General features: G+C 33.6%; 2 protein-coding genes across 3 annotated transcripts; one reads left to right on the top strand and one right to left on the bottom strand.

Annotated features, from left to right (window-relative positions):
- Positions 1-2505: 2505 nt before the first annotated feature.
- Positions 2506-9201, top strand: LOC132747209 (peroxisomal N(1)-acetyl-spermine/spermidine oxidase-like). 2 transcript variants are annotated; one of them, XM_060736541.1, is made up of 5 exons: positions 2534-2667; positions 3855-4044; positions 5457-5609; positions 6239-6391; positions 6851-9201. In XM_060736541.1, exons 3-5 carry the CDS (start codon positions 5485-5487, stop codon positions 7992-7994), a joined length of 1422 nt encoding a protein of 473 aa, XP_060592524.1. In that variant the 5' UTR covers positions 2534-2667; positions 3855-4044; positions 5457-5484; the 3' UTR covers positions 7995-9201. The 2 variants fall into 2 exon arrangements, with proteins under 2 accessions (XP_060592523.1, XP_060592524.1); XM_060736540.1 differs by lacking the exon at positions 3855-4044 and having other exon boundaries at positions 2506-2667; positions 5455-5609.
- A 7432-nt stretch (positions 9202-16633) lies between these two features.
- Positions 16634-22894, bottom strand: LOC132747210 (fibrinogen C domain-containing protein 1-like). The gene is made up of 5 exons (XM_060736542.1): positions 22628-22894; positions 20135-20268; positions 19382-19478; positions 18742-18900; positions 16634-16881 (listed from the first exon to the last, which is right to left on the bottom strand). The coding sequence occupies exons 2-5, from the start codon at positions 20228-20230 to the stop codon at positions 16634-16636; spliced, it is 600 nt and encodes a 199-aa protein (XP_060592525.1). The 5' UTR covers positions 20231-20268; positions 22628-22894.
- Between the last annotated feature and the right edge of the window lie 4529 nt (positions 22895-27423).

The raw sequence follows: 27423 nt of genomic DNA, 5'->3' as shown, positions 1-27423 counted from the left end.
CAAATGTAGATTTATTGCAACGCTCCATTGCAGACGTGTCACAGGTAAAATATGAGTTACTTTAAGCGCTCAAAATACTAAAGACATTTATTATAGGTATTAAACAAGAGCTGTTAGTTAGAAAGCGCGCCCGAATATTTTTAGTTATTGACAAATAAGAATCTGTTCTATTTGCATGATTATTTACTGACAATACAATGATCAAAATCTGATAATAAATCAAATGAATAATTTTTAGATAACTAAAAGGCGGAGTCATAAATCATTACATAAACATATCAGAATATAGTGAAATTGCATTGTATTGTGTTCTTAATAATACCTTACTTAAAATTGTGATTTGAAAGACACGTCTAGGTAGGGTTCGGGCGCTATTGTCGCAGTAGTGTGACTAGACAACGTGAAAACATGCCATGGTTAGACTATACGTTACACATTTACTCTAATTGGACCCTCACAATATGATACCCAACTATCTCACCTAAAGTGCTTTCACACCTGGATAAAAGACTGATTAAAGAACACATGTTTTTTTATACACTATGTGATGTATAATTAAAACATAGAATACCTCGTACGTCAAACAAATGCTGTGAAAACAATTACGGTTTGCAGAATGAACGAGAGTAATGACAACACAATACTTTTTGTTTTGGTTGGATTTATGTCGCACCAACACAGTAGAGGTAACATGCGGCCTTTCCAGCTTTACGGGTGGATGAATATCTCTGCATTATTTCAGACAAGAGCACACATGAAGAAGAACTAACGACGTTCCATAAGCTAGCTGGATAGCTTCCTCACATGAAAGAATCCAAAGTCCCTTTCGGGTTTCTAATCCTCAGTGATGAGGGGCAAGTGGTTTGATGTAAACGACCTAAAACACATACAATAAACTATTTAATACACAGTTTTTTTTATTCGTAAATCAAGACAAGTCATAGTCCTTTTAATGGGGCGCGCTGTTTTCTAAACGAAGTATGGGGGTAATAGTAACAAAAAAGGGAAACTCTCATGAATCGATGGATTCACAGTAGGCACAGCAGCACCCAATGCATGATCAACCAATGGGGTAGGCTCAGATTTTATTATCATCTGAGACCTTATAGTTTTAGTGTTTTACTATGCCAGAGCATCCCCTGAACCAAGAAAGACCAGAGACCCAAATTTCCCATGCCAAACATGTAACGCCTAATTCAACCAGTAACTCATACTTAAGTCAGGTATGGTAAATAGAACTATCTCTATAGGAGGTATACTGTAAACCTCTTCTTCCAAACAAGAACATGTTGCCGAACATTTATGTTATTATAAGTATATTATTTTCTTGTATATGTTGTATGTAAAATCTACATAGAATTTCAAAAAATCGCAAAAGATTTACCTTTACCGACACAAAAATTCGGTGACATGCACTAGCTTGGAGTTAGTAACAAAGCAATTTATCCTATAACTTTGAACATGCTTGGAGGAAATAATATAGGCATTGAATGGTTTCACGAGTGACAAGGGCAAATTAACCGTTCTGTGACACCATGTGACTGAAAACTTTCATTTAACCGACAATACAAACATCCTGGCCAAGGTCGGCTTTGTCGGCACCCCTCCAATGGACCAATGGAATGGGATGGAGACAGAAGGGTGGGTGATATGCCACACATTTGGCTGTGGGATAAACCATTATCCATCAGAGGCAGTCTTTGGTACTAACACGTGTTGAACGTGCTGGACCAATTAAAGTCCAAGAGGTATTGTTTCAAATTGCCACGTGTATTAAGTCAATCTGTAATAGGGAATGAAAATGTCACAGCTTTGGAGTTGGGAGTTGTCTGAAGGGAAGTCGCTCAGGGTCATGCACTGAATAATGTTTATGCTCAACTTTACGGCTTTAGTGTTGGTCATTGGCTAATTAAGAGTTTATATATCATCGTTTAATTTGGATATTATCAACATATCGAGGCATTAAGATAGATTCTCTCATAAACCTTCTTGGCAGATTATTGCATTGTTTTGGCATTACCATTACCCCTTGTCAAAATTGTTTATCCCCTTTGGCCAGAATTCTTGGACTCGCGCTCGCTTAATGAATAATATAACCATTTCGAGGAAATTAAAATTTTCGTGGTTTAGTTTTTCATGTATTCTTCTTTACGCATTACAAATATACTTCAGCGTAATTCCATAGTTGCACAATACTCGTAATCAAAGAAGCTTACACAACATTAATAATGTTTTTTTGCATAGATTAAAGAAATCATTACTGAATCAAAGTTACTCATTTTCATGCACGGTTCTCTCTATATAACTGTTAGAATCGTTTACTTTGCCTTGATTTTGAGTCTAATATTATAACAATTAAAACACAAATTATCACGCCTAGAAAATAACAAAAAACTAAATACCACATCCAAGGACACAGCGAGACGCTACCCAACCTTGTCTTACTAAAAATAGACCGATGAATTTACAACGCAGCATTATGACAGTGTGTGCAAATATTTCCAACCATGTTTACTGTCTCTGAACTGAACACCATTTTCCTTTACACAAAATGTTTTAATAATATAAGATGTAAATATTCAGTTTACTCTATCTGTTCAATTACATGTATTATTCAAGTTAAAAAGGGACATTGGAAACTTTGAAAATACTTTTATTGAGATACTGGTAAGTTTATTTTGTTTTAAATTTAACCCATAACTAGCTGAATTTATTACATGTAATGTAAATGCATTTACCATGATTTGAATTTGCAACAACCCATTAAAAGTGTAAGGAAATTCAATATCAAAATACCATAAAAAATGAAGCTACCAACAATAAAAACCAAAGTTAGATTGCCAAGCTGAGCTTGTGGCAAGGCGTATCACCGCCAATTCTTACATGCTCCTCCGTGCAGTATTTCAGGCACAAATGGGCACATTAGTAAAACAACCATGGTTCTGTAAGCTAGCTAGATAGCTTCCTCCCGAAACTCAAAATCGAGAATTGAGCCCACGGCCGTGAGGGGCAAGTAGAATGAAGTCAACGATTAAAACAACTCGGCCACCGACACCCCAGTTAAAAATGGTGAAATATATTATGCAAGTAGATTCTGCATTATGGCTTTTAAGTAAGAATTCCACAAAAAATGAATATGTTAAAAATAAAAGGAAATAAAGAATCCGCAAAGAACGCACACAAAGAAAAAAAACTGAAAATGCCGCTGGCTCGATCACAACGAGGCTGCTCACGGACGGCAACAGTAAGCGCAAGCCACCGTCCACGCCCCCAGCACCGGCCAAAGCATAACCCAAAACTCAACCACGGCAATGTTGAAACCAACTTGTTTTGTTTACAGTTAGACACAAGGGAAGGCTAAGGTGTTGGAAGGTTTTCCAGATTGTCACGATTCAATACTTGAGTCTGTATTGCGCTGCATTTTAACTTGCACGTCCGTGCATTAATTAATATGTAATGTTTAAACTGGTGAAAGATAGAGAAACGGGCAAAAATGAATGAAACAGAGCTCCTTGATCACGTATACCATAGATGAAATGACAGAAAATACGACATTATGTGATGCTTGAAATTTGATTCATGTTACAAAATACAAGCTTACTTAATAAGGTTTATGTCTCTTCATCGATATACACTACAAAATCATTATATATAAGGCATATTAATCACTTCATAACTATTTCATAATTATTAATTTTGTTTTTACGTGATTTTTTATGAAGAGTTGTAAATCCTATAAAGTTAGCTTGTATTCGTCCATTTTAGCATGCTAATCTACAATGTCCTTATCCACAGGGTTAAGTGAGCTACAAATCTTAGAATAACTGGTCAATCATATAAAATTCTTTGTGTAGTTTTTGACGCCGAATTTAACACAACTAATCAACCGGCTATCCTGAATGACTAACTAGTAGCAGTGAGGGACAACTGACCTATCAATCCGAGATCAGTTTCACGGAATGATTGCACATTGCCCGTGGATCGAATCAGCAGCCTCCAGGAGTACACATCCAATGTTCTGTGAGCGGAAATTTCATAAAAGGAGTTTCATTTCCATCCTCATTAGCTTATACTAACTTACTTTAATATTTATACAGTTTTCAGGCGGTGTGACTTGTTACATGTCGTTGGGCCCTTAATTAAATGGGCCCTTAATTAAATGGGCCCTTGATTAAATCTCAACAAACATTTCTTTTAAAATGGTTAGACATTTAGGAACCTATAGAAAACAATACCTTACTAAAAGAAAACTGCAGTCGATTCCCATGTTTCCAATCCAAGTTTTATTTTCTGATGACAAGCCCACATAATTTGACAAGGCTCTAAAATTTCCTAAAAATTTAAAGTATTCAACTTTAAAAAATTATCGTCAGACAAGCAATAAGATAAGTTTCTATTGTTTAATTCTAATCCTGCTAAAATTCTAATTGTCTTTCCCAACTTTCATTTTTGACAAAGACTTACCACTTTTACTTCCAGCAGGTTCATGGTGAATGATACCCCTACCATATAAAGGGGGGGGGGGGCAATACTTGAATTGCTTTAGCGCGTCCGTGGGTCCTCACAACACGAGGATAGATTTTTTTCAAACTTTAACTCGAACGTTCACCTCAACTAGCCCATATCAACGCTGTGCAGGACCTAGTTCAAGGTCACGCTTGAATATCAAACATTGTTTTAATTCCTATGGCCATGACAATGTAAGTCTTGTCATATCTTCTTTTTTATACGAATGAAATAAAGAGTGGACCAACTGTAGCTATTTGGCTGAAGACCTTTTTTCTAAGAACAACATACCTTTGCCTTTTTGCGTCTATGGACAAAGGGAAACAACTCGTATTTTTTTCTCGACTGTCCTCTTTATAAAACATAAGACCTTAGTTGATAAACTGTATAAGCACATACTGTCATGTTTCACTAAATACTATTCTGTTTGGTAACACGGCACTTACAGACTCCGATAATGAGAAAATATTCCTTGCAGATCATAAATATATTGAACAATCGAATCGCTTTGACTCTCCGACAATTTTCAACTATCATTAAGGGTTAAATCACAGGTCTTTTTTTCTGTTGTTTTCTTCTTCTTTTTCTTCTTTCTATATCATTCTTCTTTCTATCTGAACTTACCAAACTATTATCATTATTAGTCTTATTTTGTTTTTCTTTTTAGAAAATGATTTATATTGATTTATTCATTTTTCTATGCAATTTGTAACACATCAACCTTCTTAGTCAACAAACGACAATTTCTTTCGCCTTATTTTGCACACATTTTTATTGTACATAGGGAAAAGACTTCAATAAGCATTAGGTTGCTTCCAGTCTAATCCTTTTCTTGTACATGCTGTACTGATTGTAAATATCATGTACGTAAATATGCTTATGTGATGAATAAATATATGTTTAAACCAAATAAAGTGTGAAAAATTCTCTTGTTAAACTGTTTTTCAGGAAGATAACATTTGTTTGCCAACACACACTATGAGTATCCTCCGGAAACAGCCGAATGTTGTCATTATTGGTGCTGGAATGGCGGGAATATCAGCGGCACGACGATTAGTTGATGCTGGCTTCAGAAATGTTCTCATACTTGAGGCCGCTGATAGGTTTTCTGTTTATATAATTTCAAAATTTAAGTAATGTACGGCCGGAGAAATTTTAACCTATTCTTGATACCAAGTAGTGTTAAAATGCAAATTGACAATAGCACAACTGTAAACATTTGTATCCCGTAGTAAAATTTACTTATCATTTTTTCCTATTGATAAAACTTTGGTTCGTGAGTTGAAGTCCTAAGTGATTTCATTGAAAAACATGCAGCCAACGACGGCATCTTTACTTCAGCACATTTTCATGAAATTCATATCAGACCTGTCATTCATGTCGAGCCTTTGTAGAGCATACAACTGCTGGCATATTAGTTACAGAGCATAATAGATAAAACAAATTTAATTTTATTGCAACGCATACATGAAAAATATCATACAAATTATAAGTATATAACAAAAGCTTTGCATTGGGCAAAAATTCTTGCAACATTAGAATTAAAGTCTTTCCCACAGCGTATATTTTCCGCCTGTAAAATGGTGCCTTAAGATTTTGAAGACTAAAACAAGCAATGCATTTAAAGAACATTAAATAAGCTTACTCTACAAACACTTTTTTATAAATTTGAAATTTACAATTAACAGTAAGTCATCTAATTTGCCAACGACATTGAGTAAGTATCTTTCAGGATTGGTGGCCGAATTCACACCGTTTCGTTTGGTGACGGTAATTACCCTGTTGAACTAGGAGCCAATTGGATACATGCTCCCAATGCACAGAATTCAACTTTTCAGATTGCAGAGGCCATAGGAGCGTTACAACCGTATCGAATTTACAATAGGTATATAATTTGAAGCAACCAAATTCAACATAAACGCTGACGCCACTGACAGTTATAATTTCATTGCGTTTCATGCGCAATTACTTTAATAAAAACTAACATAGTTCAAATGCCACTTATTTGCTTGAGTATTGTCAATTGAATCGATTTTCAATTTTGCATTTCGATCTCCCATTGGTATGGCTTGAATGAAACAGACTACTAATGGCGACTGAATCGAAGGTTTTTACTATTTATCATGTCCGAATCACTGTCATAATGTATTCTTAAAGTTCATGTACACAAGCCATTGAATGTAATAATAACAATAATTTTGCGCACTTTGATTTGAAAACGTTTTCAAAAATAATGTTTTCAATATTTTGGAAGGCGATTTTGCCATCCGGTTATAAATAATTAGAAGAATTAATGGCGATGCCTATTGCCTTTTTTCAAACTTTAGTTTGGTTATAATTTCAGCATGAGTTCAAGATTCTTAAGGGAAGATGGGGTAGAAATTCGCAGAGAAATCATTAAAGAAGCTTTTCATATTTTCAATCGAGTCCAAGACAAAGTTTACCGGACAATTATAAATGAGCGAACAAAACATAACCGAATAATCACATTAGAACCGCTTCTATGTGAATACCTGGAAAAGGAATTGCAAAATGTTAAAGCAGACGGCAGTTACATACAGGATATGCAAAAAGCATTGAAAGCAATGATGAATTTTAGAAGGTGTTATGAAGGTGATGAACTTGACCGAATAACCTGGGAAAAGCCTGAAGAGGAGTACAACATAACAGAAGGCGGAGAAGTTCACATCCCGGGCGGATATTGCCAGATATTAAATCATATCATGAAATTAATTCCAAAGAAATCACTCATGTTGAAAAAGGAAGTAGTTGAAATATTATGGAATAGTGAAATAACCGAAATTAAAACCAGAGATGGGTCAACATTCAAAGCAGATCATGTTATTGTGACGTCATCAATTGGTTACTTGAAAAAGCATCACGAAACCCTTTTCAACCCGAAACTTCCTCAAATCAATATTGATGTACTGACCTCACTAGAACTAGGACGGGTGAATAAAATATTTTTGGAATTTGACCAACCAATTCTAGCACCAACTTATCATAGTGTAGCATTTACTTGGGATGACACGACCATTGAAAATATTCAGAATGACTGGTATAAGCGTATATTTGGTTTTGAACAAATATTCACAAAGAACAACACTCTTCTTGGGTGGATTGCTGGTGACGCTGCAGAGTACATGGAAACACTGTCAAACGACGAAATTGGTAAAATTTGCGCTGAACTTCTTCGTAAATTTTTGGGCAATAGAAATATTCCAAACCCAAAGGCAGTTTTAGTTTCAAGATGGTGTAGTAATCCGTACGTGCTTGGAGCGTACTTTCACCAGACGAAAAGAATGATTCCAGGGGAACAGGTGATATTTTCTGAACCGATCACGACGCCGTCTGGTGGACCTGTTATATTATTTGCAGGTGAAGCGTTAAGTAATTGCTGTACACATGGAGCACGGGATTCCGGAATTCAACAGGCAGAGCGACTAATAGACCTGTATATGAAAAAGAATATTGATGGTACCTTTTAACATTTACCCCTTCTGAAGCAACAACATCACAATTATCCTTTATATGGATCAACGTGTTATACATGTTTAATGCAATAAACGAGTTCTCCTCAATTCAACCACTATATGCATTTTCATTGTCAAATATTTTGCCAAGAAACATAAAATATCAATAAACAATATTGATTTAATTATGATGCATTAAATCACTAAACTTTTAATCTGCCATGAATTTCTTTATGTCAAATGTGTTTTTAGAATGTTTTTTTACTGAGATCACAAATACAGAACATTGGGATGGCGGAAACACGCGTGTGTTAATAGATACAACTAATAACAAATGAATCACAAAAAAGACACATTGCTGTAGTAAATAATGAGAAACCTGAAATATAATTTGATCTATATAAGTCAAATTCAACGCACTGCGAAAAACATACGGGACTACGGTATACGGCATTGTTTATGCAATATACGGGCGTGTAAAGAATAAAAACCCGTATACGGACATTCAATGCTATACTATAGATATTCGTACATGGAACATACGTATTATCATGTATATTTTAGATATACAGAAGTTGTACGGAATTGTATTTCCGATATATACGGAGGATACACGGATGTGTATTTTTAGATATACAAAAGAAATACGAATTGCATTTCCGAGAGATACAAAAACATTTAAAGAAAATAATTGTTTTAATGTATAGGAATATTAGTTTTTTAAGCTGTACATGACGCAATCACGTAATATATATGTAACGCACGGGATGTACATGTATATTCACGACATATACGGAGATATTATTTTTCAAGGGTACGGAAATTATCACAACACGTAATAGTTATTGTACATGAAACGAGTTAGTTACGAGGATATAACACTGGCTGGGGCGACATCAAGGAGTGTTTTACAATATTTTTTGCAGAAACATCCCGAGATGTATATATCAATACAGTTTTAAAATGCTGATTGAAGTGTACTGAGTATAATGGGTTAGTAAGAACAAAGGAAAAGTTCCAAACCATGCGATAAATAATCGACACGTATACATGACTAAAATACAAACTTGTATATTTTCTATATACAAAGTGAATGGGAACAGTATATTCATTTACTTGATGATTTTATCTTTATACTTGGAAAACCTAATTTCAATTGAGCATATTAACAATCTGTATAAATACATTTATATACAAACAAAATAAACATATCTACTCTGCATGTGTCGTAACTCATGAATGTACACCTGAAATTAGAAGGATAATATAAGGTAAAGCCTTGTGTCATGGTTTTTAATTCCACTTATATGCTTCGCGGAGTCTTATCAATTTGGGTCATGCCCGATTTTTTTTCAAGCAATTAGCCAAACTGGCCTGTGGAAAAGTAATAATAATATCCTTTCTTTTTGAAAGTGCAGTTTGAGCCGAAAATATATACGTACGAAATACCCCAAATGGCCGTGTAAAGCGAAAAATAAGATCGGGTCAACGAAATTGATATAATGTATTAAAAACGTATTTTTGTTGTTATGAACTTTTAATGTAAGTTATGAACCATGTTTAAAAATCTTATTTTCGTTAATCTATAAAAACTTTATTTATGGATCAATATTTAGCATATAATTATGGTCTTGATATCTCTTCTTAACAAAGATAATTTCAAACAATACGTACATACATGGAGCTAAATTGTACATATATCTGTGGTACTTGTACACTGCCAACATTTTCAATTTATGTGAACGAGGTAAAATCTCTGAAAATTATTGTGGGAAATAGAACTTTGTAGGTGCATTTGATAAATGGAGAAAATATGTTGAAGGTTCAATAAAGAAAAGACTCTTTTGTCGTACTAAATTTTCTGATATTTGTAATTTGTTTCTTTAGCATCTCTCTTATAGCACACTATATCAGTATATGTATGAGATGAAGTCATGTCAAATTCCAAATGTCAAAAATGTTAAGAACTCTTTTAATTCACAATTAAGTTATCGTATTTTTTGTTTTAATTTGTTTTGCTTAACACTATGTTAAATCAAGTTAAAGAAGATTTTTTTACAGCGGAAACATAAAGCCACTTATTGTTGGGTTTGGATACGTTATACTCAAAGTGTGTCATAGAGTTTACTTAACTTGTGAATAACTGTTAATGTTCACATTACTCGTTAATGTATTTTGTAAATGAGGAACATATATTTTTATTGATAAGCGCTTTAAATCTTATGACCTAAGTATCTTTTCTTCATATAAAGCTGATGCAAACAATCTTATACAAGAATAATAATGCTACATTCGTAAAGTATTGCCTCTATTTTAATGCGCATTAAATATATTAACTTGTTTAGATACTCAGACAGGAATCTATATATTAACAGAGATAACAAATTTTTTAATGTTCTGCTTTCTTGCATTCGTATATTGCCGTATTGTAAGCAGAAGCTCAAGTTGGAAACTTTATCTTGGTACAAACTATATGATTTGAGTCAATCAAATCAAAGCTTTGCGGTTGCAGTTGCTACATTTATAAAAGTGCATACGATTTATAATAAATAGACTTAGTGTTAATTTTTAATCATACGTTAAAATTTCAAAGAAATTATGAAACGGTTACAAAATCGCATGTGAAATTTGTATTCAATTTTCAATTGTTTCGATACTTGAAAAAGATTATTTTGACTGTTACTCATAGTCGCATTCATCTTTAAAACTTGCATAAACATACTATAAAAGATGATATGTATAACTAACAATGTATGAAATACACAAACAACGGGCTCCAGTAATATGATGTTTATAGATATAATATTACACCAGTAAAGCTCAATTACGCTGTTTCCCTCATAATATCAATGTGCCGGGATTTTGTAACCCAGAATATACGACGCTTAAACCGTCTTGTTAGTATATAAAATCTACTTTCAGATAAATCTGATTTTATCGATTCAAAGCAAAAAAGCAAAATAAAATGTACATCTTAATAAATAGAGTGACTTTAAGATGACGACGAAAGTAATTCTAATGTACAATCAAATTGTCCTAGTTTCCTGATTTTCATGATTAAAAGGTCAATAAATGAACTCAATAATTGTGACAATTCAATATTTTTAGCTCGACTTTTTTTGAAAAAGAAGAAGAGGTATTGTTATAGTCCTATCAACCGCTGCTACCCACTGTTAATAGCGAAGTCCTTGGTAACATTCCCACACTTGGCAACAATATACATATGTAAGTATTTCGTGGTCTGCTGGGTATCTTGACATTTGCCCCTTAGACAGTTGCCCCCTCAGAAGTTTGCTCCCCTTTCCTTTTGCAGTGGCGGACATTTGTCCCTCATATCTTTGGAAGGATTGGACATTTCCACCCCCGCTGTTTTAAAAATGTTAAAATATTTAATTGTTGAATTGTTTGTCTCAAAAACTCATCTCCTACCAGTAAATGCGCTGTGTAAAAAATAATCTTCGTGCATTGCATCTAATGTTCCGGATCAGCCATTGCCCAAGCCAATAGTTTGACGGCGTGTAAGTTGTATATCGGCCTCGTTCATCGATCTTTCTGTTTAGGAAAGACCTGGTCACGAGTTTCATGGAACACCTCGAGCGCTACGCGCTCTCAGTGTCACATGAAATTCGTGACCAGGTATTTCCTAAACAGAAAGACCTCTTACTCGGTCGATATCCTATATAAAAAACTGGATTTTAAATAAAACTTCAAAACTGTTTTGGTGTGAAAATGGCTTAGTAATGTACAATTGAATACTTCATATACATAAACCAGATGTATTAATGACAGTGAATGGGTAAAAACAGAAACGGACTAAAATCTCGGGTATCGCCTGACGCGGGAAATCCTTTGCCTGAACAAAAACGGACCGCTATGGATCAAAGTGATCAATTATCACCGTCAGCTCAACCTTACATCCCTAATATGATGGGATCTTATATACAGAGTCCAAACGCAATGCCTATGACACCGCCGCCTCAGATGCCACAGTCGCAGACGCAGCATTATAATAATCCAGTCTCACCGATTATCGACAATACGGTAATTGTGTCAAAACTTGAAGCTATTGATTTACGTTTGCGTAAACTGGACTCAATTGAGGAACAAGTGTTAAACATTGACTCTTAAATATCTTCAATGAATCATAGAATCTCTTCTCTGGAATCCAAAATGTCTGATTCGAATAAAACAATACTAGAACTTGAAAAAAAGCAGAACATTTGATTCACAGGTGTGCAATGAGATCAGTTCTAAACAGAAAAATATAGACAAAATTCTCTGCGATGAGAAACAAAGATGTTATAGCATGCAAGGTGAACTGCATGATTTGAAACAAAGCAACTCTAAATTAGATGACGATATTGTGGATTTGCAAGTACGATCGATGAGGGATAATTTGTTGTTCTTTAACATTTCAGAGGAAACCCTAGCTAACAACAAACGAGATGGGAACTGTTTATTAAAAATTCTCAACTTTTGTGAAATCAATTTAAAAATGTCAGATGCTAAGAAAAACATAAGATTTGATCGCGCTCATATAGATTAGGGAAAGTTTTGTCAAACAAAACACGTCCCATTGTAGTCAAATGAGTAACCCCCAGATAAAGCTTTGATAGAATGTTATTGAATAATACAAATTATCGGGTTAGTGACAAAGTGCGAGAAAAAAGAAAGACGTTAATCCCTGAGAGTATCAAAGCACGAGAAGAGGGCAATTTCATTTGACCGGCTTATCATGCGAGGTCAACGGTCAACTAGTATTTCACCTGATGATACGCATGAGTAGGATATAACGGAGGAACAGTTAACATTTGTCTTGTGTAATGTCCAAGGTCTCCAAAATAAATTAGATGACAATGATTTTTTTTTAATGTTTATAAACAGATATGACATTATTCTTTTGACTGAAACATGGACTTCTTCCAGATCGAATGTATGCATTGGTGGATACCTAAACTTTCATTGTGCTAGGCCTAAAAGTAACAAAAGGCCTACACGTTTTAGTGAAGGTTTAATTGTTTATTACAGAAGTCATTTAAGCGGAAAGATTGACCTTATTATATCCGATAATAGAGGTATATTGTGATTTAAGATCAAAAGTGAATTATGTAATCTAGTCCGTGATGCGTTTTTCTGTTAAGCATATATTCCTCCGGAAGAATCATCTGTTTATAAAAAATAAAAATTCGATACTTTTCGAATGTGATCTATTAAGCCAAATGACAAATGAGTGCCGATTTTAGTTGGTATGAAACTCAAGGTGATACGTATTGGTGCGGGGACCTGAACCGTCGAACAGGGGTAACCCCTGACTTTGTTGAAAATATAAATTTACAGAAATGTGTGGACATGCCAGAAATGCATGATGGTATGTTACCTGTAAGACGCTCGTCTGATAAAATATGTAACCCGTTTGGTCTAAAATTACTCTCTTTATGAAAGCAGCATGATTTACGCATTGTAAATGGCCAATTAGAAAAGTGTGAGTTTACGTATCAAAAAGGGTGCTAGCGTTGTAGATCATCTAATTGTAAATATTTTACGTTACTGTAGTTTGAATACAATGGAGGTGTTAGATTTCAACGAATTTTCAGATCAATGTGCTGTTGAATTTTCTTTAAATTGTGATTTGTCAAGTTCGTCTAATAATACAATCATTAAAGAAGATAAATAAGTGTGGAATAATGATCATGTTTGTGACCTTTTGGCTTGTTATGATTTTTGGTAAAACAATAACAAAAATGGTCTTGCTATAGCAAAAAAACGCAGAAATCGATGGTTTAATCAAGAATGTAAGCATTATAAATCACTTTTTATGAAGCGAGAAGACTCAAAAGAGTAAACACAGAGGAAAACAGAAAACGCTGTTAGAATTAAGGAGCAAATATAATAAAATCAAACATAAAGCTAAATTAAAGTTTTTCACGACTGAAAAAATATATTTTCTGATTTAAGTAAAAGATCACCAGAAAATTAATAAATTCCGAAATAAGTATGGGAGTAAAAACTTCGATGTTCCTTTAGATGAGTTTGTTAATCATTTTGCTAACATGCCAGGAAACACAAATATGAATGATTTAGAAGTAAACTTAGATGAAATTCATGTAGATTTTTTAGATACAAAAATCACCAATGATGAAATCTTAAAAACGATTTCCTCATGCAATAGAAATAAAGCTGCATCAACGGATAAAATTGTGGCCAAATTTTTTATCGCCGCTAAAGATTTCATTACACCATACTTAGTTAAGTTATTTAACATTATCTCTGATGCAGGAGTTTATCCTGATTCTTGGACCAAGGGGATAATTGTCCCAATTTACAAAAAGGGTGATAAATCCAATCCTAGTAATAATAGGGGTATTTCTCTTGTGAATAGCATGGCTAAACTTTTTTCCCTTGTTTTAAGAAACGGAATAAACAAATGGTGCGAGACAGAAGATATATTTTGTGAAAATCAGTTTGGTTTCAGAGATAAAAAAGCACAATTGATTGTATATTTTTATTACATTGTATTATCCAAAAAAAGTTATATGATAAAAAGAAATTGTAATGTGCTTTTATAGACTACGAAAAAGCTTTCGATGCAGTTAATAGAGGAACATTATTTGTTAAATTGCTATAAGAGAGAATTGGCAGTAAAATGTTGAATACGATAAAAGCAATTTATGAGAAAGTTTCGTCATGTGTTAAAATTTGCTTGTAAATTTTCAGATTTTATGATATATCTATTGGATTGAAACAAGGAGAGCCACTTTCACCGATAATGTTTATACTCTTCATAAATGATGTATGCAAAAACATTAACCTTTAAAGTTTATCAAACTATGATCTTAACCAATTATGTGTATTTATGTTGCTTTTTGCAGATGATATGGTTGTATTTTCACCGATCCTAATACTTTACAAAATCACTTTAACTATGTATATGAATATTCGAAACAATGTTGTCTTAAGATCAATATAAAGAAGATCAAAATTTGTATTTAAGAAAAACGTAAATTTCGAGAGCAATAGACAATTTTACATTGACGATAATGTTATTGATATTGTAGACAGTTTCTGTTATCTAGGAGTGACTTTTGTTTCAAATGGTAACATTACTAAAACAGCTAAAACTCTTTCTGATTAGGCTATAAAAGCAATATACAATTTGTTAAGTCTTTTTACAAGAATACATGTCGATATCATAACGAAGCTTAAATTGTTTGATCCCCTACTTGCACCAATTTTGCTTTATTCTGCGGAAGTTTGCGGAAAATATTGTCCTAAAGAGGTTGATAAGATTCACATAGAATTATGCAAAACCATAGGGGTGAAATCACAGACTCCAAATTACGCTGTTTTAGGTTTATTAGGGAGATTCCAGTTATTTCCCAAGAAACTCTCTTCAATATTACACTAAATTAAAATCAAATCCAGAGTCATTAATTTGTAAGTTATTTTCTACTGAGTGTAATAGTAATAATGATCAAAATTCGGCTCTTTCTTTAAAAAAAACTATTGTATAATCTTGGTTTAAATGATATATGGGGTAATTTTAATAAAGGTGTAAACTATTTTCCTACTTTGTCACGAAGATTGAGAGATCAATTTATCCAACATTGGCATACGACAATCAATAATTTGCCGAAATTATCTTATTATGTTCAATTATTTGTATCAGAGGAATATCTTAACAAAATAAAATGTGACAAATTAGTAAAACTGTTTGCATCCTTTAGGTTATAGCAGTCATAATCTAGCTATAGAAACCGGTCGTTATGGAGGTATAGATAGACAGAATAGATTGTGTGAACATTGTACAATGCATGTTGTTGAAAGTGAATAGCACTTTCTTTTAATCTGTACTCATTATTCTGAAATTCGCAAGAAATATTTTCCAAACACAGCATGACCATCTTTACCTAAATTTTATAGTTAAATGTCAAAAAGATAACAGTCAGTCAACTTTACTGAATGTATCGAAATTTTCAAATGAAGCATTTTTGGAAAGAATTGAAATTAATATGTAAGTTAATGCATGTCATATACTTTACTGTTTCTCCTAATCAGCTTCGCAATTATGTAACAATTATATAACAATTATATGTCATTTGATGCATGTGTGATTTGTATATATATATTTTAGTTTGTTAACCTTTGCCAGAGGCATTTTGTATGCAGATTATTGAAAATAAAATATTGAATTGAATTGATAAACAAAATCTAGTAGATCGCATATAGAATTGATTTAGTTATGAGTAATTGTTATTGGAGCTTGCAAACAGCTTGTTTAAATAATACAAAGTATGCTTATAAAACCAATCACCTGGTTTTCTAAGCTTTGAAATCAAAATAAAAGACACATCCCACTATTTTTTTCTCATAATGCTCAATATTACCATGATAAATGTGTATACATGTATAAGCATTTTTACCGAATTTAAAAATAAATTCATATGTTTTACATTTGTATTTAAATAACTCAGTTCATCCAAAAAAATAGTGGGCTTTTGGAAAATAAGCTTTTCTTCAGCTTTGTTTTCAAAACGTACACTTTAATTTCAGCCTAATACGATCAAGCAATGAAAATAAAATAGAAATCATTTTAAGTTTTTTCCTTAGTGAAGATGTGACCATTCTGTCTTATTGCTTTCTCTCCAAAATGATTTTCAAATTCTTCTGATCATCATTCTTGAAGATTTAATTATTCTAGAGATTTCTAAACTGGAGTCTTGTTTAATGAATATTTCTGTCCCGTACACAATGTTTAAGTTGAAGTTGTAGTCACATCGTTGATTACAATACCACCAACCCCCTCTGCCGCCAATGTCACATGTAATCTCAGGACCATATACGAATGCTACAAATGGAGCTCCATTGCAGATCGAGAACTGCTCCCCTAAAGGGTATGAAATTCCTGAAAAGAGCAAAAAATATTGTAATTGCGACTATTAAGGGCACATAACACAATCATTTACCTTTAAAAAGGGAAAGAAGTCACTTGATTATGATTTGTTGTGTGATTTGAAATCACTTGTTTTATGATTTGTCATGTGATTTGAAATCACTTGTTTTATGATTTGTCATGTGATTTGAAATCACTTGTTTTATGATTTGTTATGTGATTCGAAATCACTTGTTTTATGATTTGTTATGTGATTTGAAATCACTTGTTTTATGATTTGATATGTGATTGAAATCACTTGTTTAATGAAAGACGGCCAGCTTTCTTTGTTGATCTTGTTGACCATATTTCACGTTTTTACGTCACTTGCAGGAAGAAAAAGGGTTTAATGTGAAATAATTTGCCAAAAGGATAGCAAAACGTTAACAGAGTGGTATTTAGTCTTCCATACAATATCACGATTCCTATTAGGGAAAGCCCTGGTACCCTGGGGAGGGTGATGTAAAACCCCTGGAACACAAATTGTTCAATCTTGGTAGATGTTAAACCCTAAAATTGGTCAGCCATAGTAGCGGTCACTTAAACAATGTTTAAAGCACGTCAGATCCTGCCTCCAACACCATATGCCCCTGTAAACACTCTATCAAGGATATTGTAATATCTAAACACGAAGGGAAATCTGTTTTAATGATTAAATTTGTTTTCATACAATTTTACATATATGAAAAATACCGTATACCATCAAGTCTCATTAAACTACAAAATGTAAACAGTCCAACTTATATGCAACCTGAGCCTAGCATATGTCTGCTCACTTCATTTGCTTTTTGAGCTGGGACCCAACACTATTATTCTCTCACGACTTAAAACTTCTGTCAAAATCGTGACTTTCTGGAGACCCAGTATGACCGCCAAATTCAAATATTTTTTTCTTAAAATCATTCTGGAAATATCTAAGTAATAATTATCTGACCAACAAAGTTTTCAACCTCCAGCGTTTAGGGATAGACCCCTCTATCAAAGAGTGTCTGTTTATTTACATTTTTTAAACGCGGAACGTTGGAGGTTAAAAACTTTGTGGAGAAAAATTTAATAAATATTTAAACTGTACATTATATAAATAACAAAATGAGAGAAACAACACACTGTGCATCTTGGTAATAGTATAAAGGTTCGAGTATACCGTTTGTGTACCGGATTGACAAGCGTTCAACACAGAGCCGGGAACTCTTCTCGTATTGCTTGGTCAGAACGCAAAATTTACTTTCGTTTATTATTATTATTTTTTATTTTATTTTTAAAGCACTGTTAAATGTCCTTCACCGAAGTCTAAAAGCCTCAAGCAAGAAAGTTCATTAATCAAGTGAGCTTACAATGGAAAACATCTGCAAAGGATTAGAAGACTTACATTTAATATTAATATATCTTGTGTGATTCTTAGTCCGATTTGAAGGTCCTTTTGCCCAATAAAAATGATAAATTTTGGAAAACTGGGTGAGAAAATGATCGGAAAAATTTCATCCAAGTTATTGGGTTAGACCTACATTAAATGGTACACAAGTTTCGAAGAGACAATATTTCCAGTCCCGTCTGTGGGATCCATTTAATATTTAGCCCCGAACCTGCTTTATAGTCAATTGTTGGCGTCCGCGCCGAAGCGCGGCGCCTTTTATGGAATGAAATCAGATTTTGTGAAAGGGCGACAGCAACTTCTCGAGTATGATATTAGAATAAAAATTGAAATATATTCAGTTTAACTGTGTAGTGCCTAGTTAGATTGTACCGCTGTACATACTAGCCTGGCTCTGTGGCAATGGCAATTGTGGTTCAGCTGCATGAGGTTAGGCCTAAGGATATCATGTCCTATCTCACCTGAGTAATCAAGGGCTTCATTGTCTATTGAGAGCGTGTACTGTGCGCCAGTGAGCTGGAACCGACCAAATCTTTCGTACAATGGATTATGATCATCAAAGTCAAGATCATATCTGAATTCGCTCGGTTTTTCTGTGAGTGTTTGGATAAACTTAAGTCCTGCAATCATATTTACAATTGCATGTTACATTTTAGTAAAATAATCTGACATATTCCTTGAGTAGTTAAATAGTATAGATATTTATCTCATAAAACATATTTTATACAATTACTTTTAAACGGTATTGTTAAGATATATCCATTCTCCTATTGCCGATACATGATAGAGTTTCAATATAGAATTCATCTGTTATTTAAAACACATTCATATTGTACATAAAGAGAATAAATTGTGACGTTCGTGGCCGAGTGCTTAAAGTTGTTGTCTTTAAACCACTTGTCCCTCACCGCTGTGGGTTCGAATCCCGACAGGGACTTTGGATTCTTTAATGTGAGGAAGCTATTCAGCTAGATTACGGAACGTTGGTGGTTCTACTCAGGTGCCCGTTCGTGCCTGAAATAATGCACGGAAGATATCCAATAGATATAATAATTATGATTAAGTGAATGCATAGATGAATGAATGATTGAAATTGCATACCGAGCCAGAATTCACCATTTATGTCCCCAAATCCGTTCTCGTACGTTGTAAAGTTTCTTTCGAAGTTGACTGAGCCATCAAATCTGTTTTGGAAAACCTTAAATACAATGTAAGAACAGAATTTACTTCTTGACATGAATCATGAGGCGTTTATACCATCACTGATGAAATTCAAGAGCGGCCTAATGTAATGTCTTATATCACAAGCTACCAATACAATGGAGCGTTGAAAGAGGTGTTCGCTTTCCTGCCTCATTATTGGTGGTAAAACGCTTCCAGTTCTACTGTACATGGTCAATAACTTAAGTGATGCGAAAGTAATTAATGAGATAAAGTAAGAGACAGGCCACAATTATCGCACAAAATGACCAAATTCCGGTAGGGCCATTTCAACTTCATGAATTCCCGCTTTCATCCTCATGATTTCACAATTTAAACTTCGTGAATTCACGTTTTCAACATAAGGAATTCATGAATTTCTATTTCTGATTTCAGATTCATAGAGTTGTGAAAATGAAATCCTGAATTCGTGAAGTTTAAATTACGAACTTCCGAAGTTGAATTTATGAAGTTAAAATTGTGAGGCGTTTGTAATCATGAATTCGTGAAGTTGGAATCGTGAATTTGTGATGTTGAAATTGTGAACTCATGAAGTTGATATCGTAAATTCATGAAGATGAAATCGTGAATTCGTAAAGTTATAGACGCTTGTTTTAAACACAAACATTCTAATAATAATTTCTACAAACATACTGTCCATCCTCCACCATTGGTTGTCATGTCACAGTAAACGTGTAACGTTTTATTGCCACCAATTGCTATGGTATAAACACCGCTGTCAGCAAACATGTTCCTTTCCAGAATTTCTTTGCAGTCGGATGCGAGTGCTTAAAATTAAAAATTAATTTAGAGTTACAGGAAGTAAAGGTACATGTTCAAGTCATTACATCGTTCAATTTTGTAAACTTAACATCTAACAGGACCAAAAACCAAACTTCAAAAAAGGTATCAAAATTAAAACAAGAGGAACATGATGGCCCTAGATCGCTCCCCTGACCCACCAACAACATACAAGCAATGTCTAAGACAAGCGTTCTGGCCAAATTTTATAACAAATGAGTCAAAATGTGACCTCTAGTGTGTTAATTTTTTTTTCCATATTTGGGCAGTGTGACCTAACTTTGACCCAGTTGGCCCATTTCAATCTTGACATAGAAATCATCAAAACAAATTTGCAGACCGATTTCCAGGATATTTGGATAACAACAGTAGCCACTAGAGAGTTCACAAGATTTTCTATTTTAGCTCCTTTGGCCTATTTTTTCATTACTCCTCCAAGCAATTAACTAGACAAGCATCCTGACCAAGTTTGATGAGAATTGAGTCAAAATGTTACCATTAGATTTTTAATAATGTTTTTCCGTAATTGGACAGAACCGCCTCTGTGGTCGAGGGTTTAGAGTCGATGACTTCTAATCCAGTTACCTCTCTGGCGTGGGTTCGATCCCCGGGAGATGCTTTGGTAGTTTAGCGCGGAGGAAGGTTGTCTAGTACTGATGTAACTCTCTCCAGGAACGATGGTTAGGAAACTACCCGCCTATATGACTAAAATACTGTTGGAAAAAGGCGTAAAATGAAACAAACAAACAAACAAACAAACAAAAGTATTTGGACAGTGTGACCTAGTTTTTGACACAAGGTGATCCATAATCAAACTTGACCTAGAAATCATCAAAACAACCTTCCCGACCGATTTTCAGGAAATTTGGATAAAAACTGTAGCCACTAGAGTGTTAACTAACTTTTCTTATTTTTAGCTCATGTGACCTATTTTTTTACCAGAGATGAAGCATGTTAATAATTGATCTAGAAATCATCAAAACAACCGTCCTGACAAATTTCCAGAATATTTGGATCAAAACTGCAGACACTAGTGTGTTGTGTTAACAATCTTTTTCTATTTTCAGCTCCTGTGACCTAGTTTTTGACCAGAGATGACCCATGTTCAAACTTGATATAGAAAATATCAAAACAACCGTCCTGATATTTGAATCAAAACTGCAGCCGCTAGAGTGTTAACAAGCTTTATTTGTAGCTCCTGTGACCTAGTTTTTGACCGGAGATGACCTATCTTCGAACTTGACCTAGAAATTATCAAAGCAACCTTACTGACAAATTTCCAGAATATTTGGATCAAAACTGCAGCCACTAGAGTGTTAACAAGCCTTTTCTTTTTTTAGCTCATGTGACCAAGTTTTCGAACTTGACCTGTAGTTTGTTGAGACAAACATTCTGAGTTCGATGATGATCCAATTAAAACTGTGACTGCTAGAGTGTTAATAACCAAATTGCTGACGACGCAACGCACGACGACGGACGCCGGTCATAGCTACATCAGTATACCTAACCTTGACCGCTTTGTGGTCAGGTGAGCTAAAAAAACAACCACAAAACAACAACATTTTAAACGATTGAAATAAGTAATGATTAACTTGTTTTATTCACGTAATGACTAATTTTTCAGTATTTAACCATTTTTGATATACTTCAACCCATATTGGTAATTTACGTTGATTGGAAGTGCTGTCTGCAATGTGTTAACTAACTTTACTTTAAATACATTTTCAAATTTTCATGAAAATTAGTATTCATAGAAAATTAGTATTCTGGAATCATGTCGCTTTTATCAAAGTTATTGATGTTCCTTAAGTGTCCGAGCTTTAACAGGTAACTAAATGAAAGAAGAACAACCAGCACATCGATAATATTTACAATTTAAGTAAAATAAGATGTTATCTTTGATAAATAGACTTCAATTGGTTTATTTAACCATGAACGGATCTTCGTAATTTTGTGTACCATTTGGTTAAAATCTTGGCTAAGAAATTAGATTTTTATATTGCAGATCATTCCTTCAGTTCGTTTTTTTCCAAATTAGTTATTTTTATTGTGAATATGACCCAACTATGAAAAGCGATTAAACACCTTAAACTTAAAGTTGCACAAACACGTCAATTTTAAATATTAGAAATATTTATATATCTTTGAAATCATCTCCATATTATTCCATATTGAGTGCCTCGCTTTATCCTTGTTAAAAAATCTTTTTTTGTCCTCACTGGAGCTTCTTGGGTGCATTTTGCAAGTAAATTTGAACTGTCAATGACCAATATTGGTGTCGGAACAACATCCGAAAATAAACATGAAATACCCTTTTAGTTTTTAAATGAATCAAATTTAACGAACCTCTTTTTGAAAAATGTATAAATCCTGTCGAGTTGGTCGGTGGGATTGGTTTAAAAAACTCCCGGCATCCAGAGCATTTCTGACCATCCGCTTGAAATGAAAAGGAATTGCATTCATCGTCATCGTTACAAATTTTACTGCATGCCAATGGATTTTTAACGGCGTCTTTCACAAATTGAGTATCTTCCGCAGAGCATCTCTCTTCAACGGTTTCTCCCTCAAAGTGATATTTTACCCAATTTATAGCGATAGATGACGAGACCGTGTCATATTCAATCACAAAGATGCAGATAAATAAAATAAGAATTCTTTCACAGATGTATGTCATGGCGCAAATTTTTATTCTCTAATTCGAATAAAAATTTTAGACATGCACCTATTACAAGCAATATTGTTAAAGTGAGAGAAAAACCTACGACTAAAAAAGTTTGAATAACCATCAATATCGCGTAAAAGACAGATCAAAGACTGCTTATGCATTATGCACCATTGTATCAAAGGTTTGTATGACGTCAAGAATTTCACATGTGGCCATAAATTATAGAAACTTTTAACGCCTAAGAATTCGAAAACTTCTTTCATGCTGATAGAAAGTGATTCTAAGTATGTCAACCGTTTTGAACGCAAACGGAAATTTATTGCACTTGAGACACGTTGGTGTAACTTATATTAGCTAACAAGAACACATTTCTCTATTATATCTATAGAAGATTTTTTTAAATATATCATCAGGACAAAAAATGTGTTTTATTTATGAATGAGTCACAAACAAATGACTTTATCGATGGCGGATAGAAAATGTTACCCAAATATCTTTAAATTACATAGAGCTTGAAACACCCCATTTTGGGTCGTTTTCATTTTAATGAATTCAAATTTTCTTCATTGCTTCAGTACCTTAATGCTGTTACATAACCGATCATTGTGCTTGTTAGTTTTTAGAAGACATTCTTCTCGTTATCATTTATATATAGAGCTATTGCAGTGACTCAACCAGCATTCCGTCATTGTTTTACATCCGATGTTTTATCCCTTAATAGATTAAAACTTTTTTTCGTGTTTAACCAAACTATTTTGGAACATTTTCTATTGTGACATATATTGTCAATATCCGTTGAACACAAAATTATAGTTTCTTTATACTATTCAATAATTATGTTTAGTTCAGTGTAAGATTGGGATATATTTCACCGATTGAGCACTAAAAGGCATATTTCACGACTGCACAGCCACGAGAGAAATATAAACTTTTGGTGTTCACAAGGTGAATTATTTTCCGATCTTACACTAAACTTAACATTTTTTTTATTATATGCAAAGAAATGTTTATAAAACACATTTAAAGCTAATACTAAATGAAAATCGCGAAAAATCGCACTCATTTACGACGTCACGTTATTATGCTGGTTTCCAACACTTTGCACGCTGGTATTCTACTGAAACAATGTAACGGGCATAAATTCAAAACAGTGAAAATTATCAAATTGATAATTATACTGTTTCAAAAAGTGAAATATCAGTTTCATATTTCACTGATATATTTCTATAAACCACCGAAAAGCATGTTATATATAATACCACGCTTGCTAAACACTGACAGTTTTACATTTTGATGATCTATATAAAATGAGAGCCATCGACATTTCAGTTCTAGAGCCTTCGACTTAACCTAAGTTGAAACAGGTAAACACAATGTCTCATAATATTGGATTTAAAAGAATAAGCTTGTTTTTATTTTTTTAATTGACGCATGCTTTGCTTAGTAGAGTATTTTCTCATGATTGTGGTTGTAACTGATAAGAAATACCTCATAATTGCGTAGGAACAACATGCTTTCTTAGTGAAACGATTTGCATTTTATAACTTAGATAAGAAACAACCATGCACATACTGTATTTTTAAAATGCTTTGAATAATTGCAATTTCTTTTTTAATAATAATTCTGAGTTTTAGATATGACAAAGAATTACCGAAAAACAGGTAATTTATGTTTATTTTTCTGTTGAAAAATAAAGAGATTTTCACTTTAGATTTAGAAATCTGAGTCACCGTTATATTTTGCTGTGAATTCTTTTTTGTGTAATTTTTATATATTTTTTCTTATCATAAGCAGCAATTAACCTAGAAAAATAAACATTTATTATCGCAAACTATATACAGTCTATTCATTTTATCTCGATGATGCATTACAAAGTATGAAGGATTATCATTTCTTATTGCCTTGAATGAATTGCAATGAAAGTATTTAATGTACAGAAACTTTAGTGCGATAAGTTATAGCTAATTGGACCATTATGAGTTACGTTGACTGCACTCTTTATTTAAAGAATCTTTAATGCGATAAGTTATACATATTCAACCCATCATGACTAACTTTGTCTACAAATAAAACTATTACATTCGTGTTTGCCGTAATTTTCTATATTTGCAATATTAGAAATATAAGAAACAGTCCAATTACATATTTATATGCCATTGACATTGCACCGGTAATCATGTTATATTTAATTTAGTCAAAATATACGACCATAGCTCTTATACAAACAAAAACAAAAGCAACAGTCCTCGTATGAACCCTTCACAATGAGTTGGAACGACATCTTAAATCAAGTATTTCATCCATCTTCAAATCATTAAATCCTTTGAAGATTTGTAAGCTATTTTAGCCGCGTCACGACAAAACCAACATAATGGGTTTGTGACCAGCATGGATCCAGACCAGCCTGCGCATTCGCGCAGTCTGATCAGGATCCATGCTGTTCGCTTACCAACTCTATAACAAGTAGAGAAACTGATAGCGAACCGTATGGATCCTGATCAGACTGTACGGTATTGGTGCAAATCGTATTTCAATGTGATTTTGATAACAGTTTCATAAATATACGAAATGAAGAAAATATGATGCAGCATAGCTAACGACATACAATACAGGACTTAGTATTATATTCATTGTCAAGTTGTTCTCCCCTTTACTGGTCCAGTTGCAAAGGTCATGAATAATAATTCTCGTGTTGATCAGACTATCATGAAATTGTTATTCCACACAATATATAGAGCGCATGTTTATATTTAATAACCCATTGTTTTAGCAGGGTCTTGTATCTATGTCACCTCTATAATAGTTGCATGCAGTGTGGTGCTAATATATAAAGCTAAGTCTGCATATTTTATGAGTTAGATTTATACGGTATAAGTTTGTAAATGAAACATCTGAGACGGCCTATACAATGTAATAATAAAGAAAAATTCTGAATGAGGATCAAGTTATCCTGATTTCATTTTCAATGTTTTATGAATTTTTTTAATTAAAAAGGGAGAAGCTCAAATAAACTGTACATAGATCTATTTGGGAACAAATTATATACTTGTTTATATTGCATATTGTATATATACATATACAAATTTACACTCGCCTGAGGCGACACGAAGCTAAATTGTATAGGAATTATCCCAAAAAGTTCTTATATCCACAGGTTATCATATTTAAAGAAACAAAAACATTTTTGATACAATTAAAGTTCACATGGGTAACTAGAAAGTTATAACATGTAGTACAAACAAATTTATAAGAGAGACGAAAATACCGTTTGCATTGTCATGCTGTCATATTACTACGCTGACTGATTTTGATTTTAACATCTCAGAGAATGAAAAATTAGTTAACACTTTGAACAGCTTATAACCCGTGAACATTGACAGGAATACTATACACGGTTCCAAAAGAAAGTGTGCACTTTTTAATGTTGAATATTTAGAAATTTAGCAGACGTTTCTTTTGCAAATTTGGCATTATAAGCCCTAAGTACACAGTACATCGATCCAATATAAAACCTATCCCGTGCTGGCACGGACTTTTCGCTTTATATGGCAATACATATTATAGCATGATTTGCACGCGCAGTCCGAGGCGAAGGTACATGTCACAGGAAATGTGTATAGACATAATCCTTATCCCACTTCATAGGGAAAACACATTTAATTTCACAGCGCTGAACTGAACATGCCTCGACTGAATCAAAATCAGCGAATTCAAGCATTAATGATGTTTGCTCGTGGCGACAACGTCTCCAACGTCTGTAGAGCGTTCGGTTGTCACAGAAACACAATATTTCGGTTGCGCCAGCGTTTCCAGCAAATAGGTGGCGTAGACCCGGTAGACCGAGGGTTACAAACCCTCGAACGGACATGTTCATTACGTTGATGCACCTTCGACGTCGTTTTCAAACGGCGACAAGTTCTGCAAGGCAGTATGGTATCAGCAACAGTGTTACGCCGCCTCAGGCAAGCCCGGCAACCCATTCGGCCAAGAAGGCCCTATGTGGGACAAGTGCTTACAGCACGTCATCGGGCTGCCCGTTTGCAGTGGGCACAATGACATTTCCGTTGGGGGTGACAGCAGTGGGCTCGAGTTCAATTCTCGGATGAGTCTAGGTTTAACCCTTTCACTGCCATATGGACGGCATATGCCGTCCCTATTATTTTCGGCGTATTTGCCATATGGACGGCTTTTGCCGTTTCTATAATAATAATAATAATAGTAATAATAATAATAATAATAATAATAATAATAATAATAAAAATAATAATAATAATAATAATTATAATAATAATTATACTGATAATAATAATAAATGTAAAGATAATTATACCATCGACAATAATTATTATATACTAGCAGATTTGGAAACATATATAATTATTATAAAATTTATAATACTAATAACAAATAATAATAATTATGTTAATTAATAACATAATAATTTCTTAGAAAACCCTCTGGCAAATAGGTGATAAAT

Source organism: Ruditapes philippinarum, unplaced genomic scaffold (genome assembly GCF_026571515.1).
Source record: "Ruditapes philippinarum isolate M1 unplaced genomic scaffold, ASM2657151v2 ctg5772_1_1_1_1, whole genome shotgun sequence".
NCBI lineage: Eukaryota > Metazoa > Mollusca > Bivalvia > Venerida > Veneridae > Ruditapes > Ruditapes philippinarum.
Note: the sequence above shows the minus strand (reverse complement) of the source record. Positions and strands in the feature narration are given on the sequence as shown.